This window comes from Elephantulus edwardii, unplaced genomic scaffold, assembly GCF_000299155.1.
Source record: "Elephantulus edwardii isolate Elephantulus edwardi_28Jun2011 unplaced genomic scaffold, EleEdw1.0 scaffold00384, whole genome shotgun sequence".
Classification (NCBI taxonomy): Eukaryota; Metazoa; Chordata; class Mammalia; order Macroscelidea; family Macroscelididae; genus Elephantulus; species Elephantulus edwardii.
The window spans coordinates 850,779-854,657 of record NW_006400134.1 but is presented as its reverse complement, the minus strand read 5'-3'; the positions used below and the strand labels follow the sequence as shown (position 1 = coordinate 854,657).

The 3,879-nt window shown below is 41.7% G+C and overlaps 1 protein-coding gene across 1 annotated transcript in view; it reads left to right on the top strand.

The window, feature by feature from the left end:
* VPS45 (vacuolar protein sorting 45 homolog (S. cerevisiae)) overlaps positions 1 to 79 on the top strand; it is a 138,859-nt gene extending 138,780 nt beyond the window's left edge. Inside the window, exon 16 of the mRNA XM_006902225.1 lies at positions 3 to 79. Within this exon, the coding sequence (XP_006902287.1) occupies positions 3 to 79 (77 nt within the window). The remainder of the gene's footprint in view (positions 1 to 2) is intronic.
* Positions 80 to 3,879: the final 3,800 nt, after the last annotated feature.

Below are 3,879 nucleotides of genomic sequence, written 5' to 3'. Positions count from 1 at the left end.
AGAAGTTTTGGCTTCTGGACTGCACAGCCGAAGCAGGGAGATCTCTCAAGTTACCTCGAGACCAACAAGCCGGAGATGAAATGGTGATGGAACGATGGGGAGAATAGCGCAGCATCCCCTCTCACCCCTGCTGCAAACTTGCTCCACTGACCAGAGGTGCTGGAGAGGAGCCTGAGGTCTTGTGTTTATTGATAGAGCCCATCTAGGCTGCCGACTCCTCAGCTGTCAGCACTGATACTCTCACTCTCTGTGATGAGCTAGCTGAGAATAAGTCTGAGCTCATTCCAACCTACTTTTCTCCTGGTTTCTTCATAAAATATATAAATGTATTCTTTGTGTATATGGTAGGCACAATCACTTCCATATCTGATTAATTTTGTTGGGCATTTTCTCAAGTAAGTATCTTACTTGAGAAAAAGGTTATCAGTGTCTAGAGAAGTTTTTTAAAGCAAATAATCATTCACTGCACAAGCTGCACTCCTCCAGTTCCCCTCCTCCCTTTTGGCCCATTTCTCTCTTCATTAACTACATTCCAGCAACAACCTACGTCTGAAAACTGACTATATTTCTTTAGGGAGCCACCTAAATGCCCCCACACTGAAAATTCCTCTGGTTCTAGAAATCATGTATGACTACAATAAAAATCTATTTGTGAAAAGCTATGAGTGATTTTATTTGGTTTTTTTGAGGTGAATAATTACTTTTTGTTGGGGTTTTCCCCCCTTTTATTGTTTTGTTTGAGGTGAATAATTAGTTTATTCCAGAGGTGGAGCCAGAGCTGGCATTAGACCAAACACAGAGAAGCATTGCCTCCACTGGAAGGATATTTAAAATATGTCAAGACAAACAAAATCTGCTGTTGATTTCATATCTCTCAAAAGTAGTAGAAAGTGATGGTATTGTTATGCTAGGAAACTAAAATCGACTCAGTGGTGGTGGGCTTAAAATCATCACAAGCCCTAGTGTGCAGTGATTAAAGAACTTGGCTGTTAATCATAAGGTCAGAGATTCAAACCCACTAGACATTCAGCAGAACGGTGACGAGGCAGTCTGCATGGTTCAGCATTCAGCCGCTAACCAAAAGGTTAGCAGTTCGAATACACAAGCTGTTCTGAAGAATGATGTGGTGCTATTATGGTCTAGTCAGTTCTGATTCATAGTGACCCTCCATCGGGTTTCTGGGATGGTAAATCTTTAGGGGAGAAGATTGCTCATCTTCTCCCCAGGATCATCTTTGCATTCAATCCAATGACTTTTGGGTTAATAGTGCAGCTGTAACACACTACACCAGAGTTCCTTTTTTTTTTTTTTTTTCAGAGTTCCTTCCAAAGAAATGTCAGCTTTGGAAAAGCAATGGGGCAGCTCTCCTTAGTCAGAATTGACTCCATGGTATCAGGTTCTTAACTCATCACAACTAAACACAACACAAGCCCTCACTAGTCCTCTGTAAATAGATAACGTTTTTCTTTTACACTGATAAATATTCTCAAGAGTCAGAAAGCCTCGGGCTAAATCTCTGTCATAGCTGGTAACTTTGAGCCTCTTTGTGACTTAGCTTCCTCATCTACAAAATGGGAACAAAAGTGCTTTCTCACATAATTGTAAGGATTAAATGAAGGGGGGGGGAAAGATGATAGAGGTAAAGCCCTTAGATCATTGGCAGAGAGTAAGCACTCAATAAATCTGGCTAATAATAACAACTTCATTCTTTCTCCAAGTTAAGGCTATATAATCATTATGCCACAAAGACAGTGTCCGAGGCACTGAGGTCTTAAAAGCTTGCAAGCTGCTATCCTTTAAAGTACAATTGCTCAATGTTTTTGAATTTTGCAAATAAGCTAACAGAAAAAGGAAAAAATGAATACATGATTAGGCATTATATGTATTACAACCACCCAGAATAAGAGGTACGTCATTGCAAAGAAGTCTGGGGGGGTGGGGGAGGTAATTATACAACAATGAATATTTTTTTAAAAAAGTTTATTGTGGGGGGATGGGAGAGGAGTTAAAATATGTAACAATAAATGAATAAAATCTAACTTTTCTGTAAAAGTGTATCAAAATCACAGTTAAAATAATATTTTATTTAAAAAAAGAAAAAACCAAAACAAAGTACAATTGCTGGTCCCCCCTGCACCAAAGCGAAAAGACACAGAGAAACCGTCAAAAGGACGAATCAGCCAAGTGAAACTCAGCCTCCATGATCTGAGACCAGAAGAACATGCCGCCCGGCTACCACACTTTATGCTGGCGGGGGGTGGGGGTGGTGAAAATTCAAAAATCATAAAACTAGATAGAGGGGCAAGCCTACCCCCCTCACCTCCTCCAGCTGGTTCCCACCAGTCGCCTGGCCAGGCAGATCTCACAAGGAAACTTCGTTGATGACTAGTGATGACAAAGTGACCCAATCTCTCCCTACCCCATCAAGGGCCTGGGGTGGTTGGAGACAGAGGGACATGCCTGATCCAGCTTTATCTCCATATGTCCCCCAAGCAGGCCTGGATCTTGCCCTCTCCAAGGCTAAACTTGAATGCCCAGGAGTCACACATGAGCTGCCCCAGCCTTCTATTTTTAGAAAGAGGAAACAGCCTGGATTCAAATGCAGTTATAACACTATGGTTTTATGGACATTCACACAATGGAATACTATGCAGCATGCAGGAGCAATGATTTTGTAAATTATTACCTAACTTGGGAGGGACTGGAGGGCATTATGCTGGGTGAACTAACTCAGTCCCACAGGACAAATATTGTATAAAACCATTATTGAAAATTGAGTATAAGGACCCAAAAGGGGTAGAGGAGGGTGGAAGCAGAGGGGTAAGGATGTGCAGGGAGAAGGGGGATAATCATGGGGTTGCTCAGTATGATGGGGTGGGGTTTGTAAATAAACTATTATTTTTAAAAAACTGAAGGGGAAAAAATAAAAATCTAGTTACCAACCAAAAGGTCAGCTGTGTGACCCCACCAGCTGTTCCTCTGAAGAAAGATGTGGCTCTCCTTCCTCTGAGATTTATGGCCTCGGAGACACTATGGGGTGGGTCTACTCTATCCTACAGGGTTACAGTGAATGGGAATTGACTTGATGGTAGCGGGCTTCAGTTTTGCGGTTGAGCCAATTATTCAGCAAATTTAAATAAACACCAACAGGGAATTCTAGAATAAACAAGCAAAATCATAATAATAAAGAATAAACACACACAAAGAAAAAATAGCTAGGTTTATTGGTCCAAGAGAGACTAGTGAGGCCCCCAGAACCCACTTTGTGGCTCAACGTCTGGCCATACAATGAACAGGCCTAGAAAATGCCAGTATCTGAGGGAGGCTCACTCCTTAGAATAACCAACCATACAAGGTGCAAAGAACAGCATTTTGCCTGAGAAGAGAGCCCAGAGTACAGGAAGGAGTGGGACAGAAGGATTAATGGCAATGAAAACTACAGGGTAGAAGTGGGAAGGGTGATGACCTGTTATGTTGTTTGTTGTTGTTATTTGTTGTTGTGATGTACCTTTGAGTCAGAACCTAACCTGAGCTGCCTACAGTAAATCACACAGGAGGAGACTATCCATCTTTTCACCTTGGAGAAGCTGGTGGATTCAAATGGATTACCTTTGAGTTGGCAGCACCACTCCTTACCACTAAGCCAACAGGTTTTTTTGCTTTTTTGTTTGTTTGTTTGTTTATTATTATTAAATTTTATTAGTTTCAATGAACACTCACAGGGATTCTGGGCTTTCACTCCTTCATTGCCGCACCATTCTCTCCACCCTCCTCCCCAGTTTGTTCTTCTTCCCCGCCATCCGAATGTCTGTTTTAATTGTCAAATTGCCACAGTGCTTGTCAAAGTCAGTTCTGATTAATCTCCTTTGTCGGTGTGTC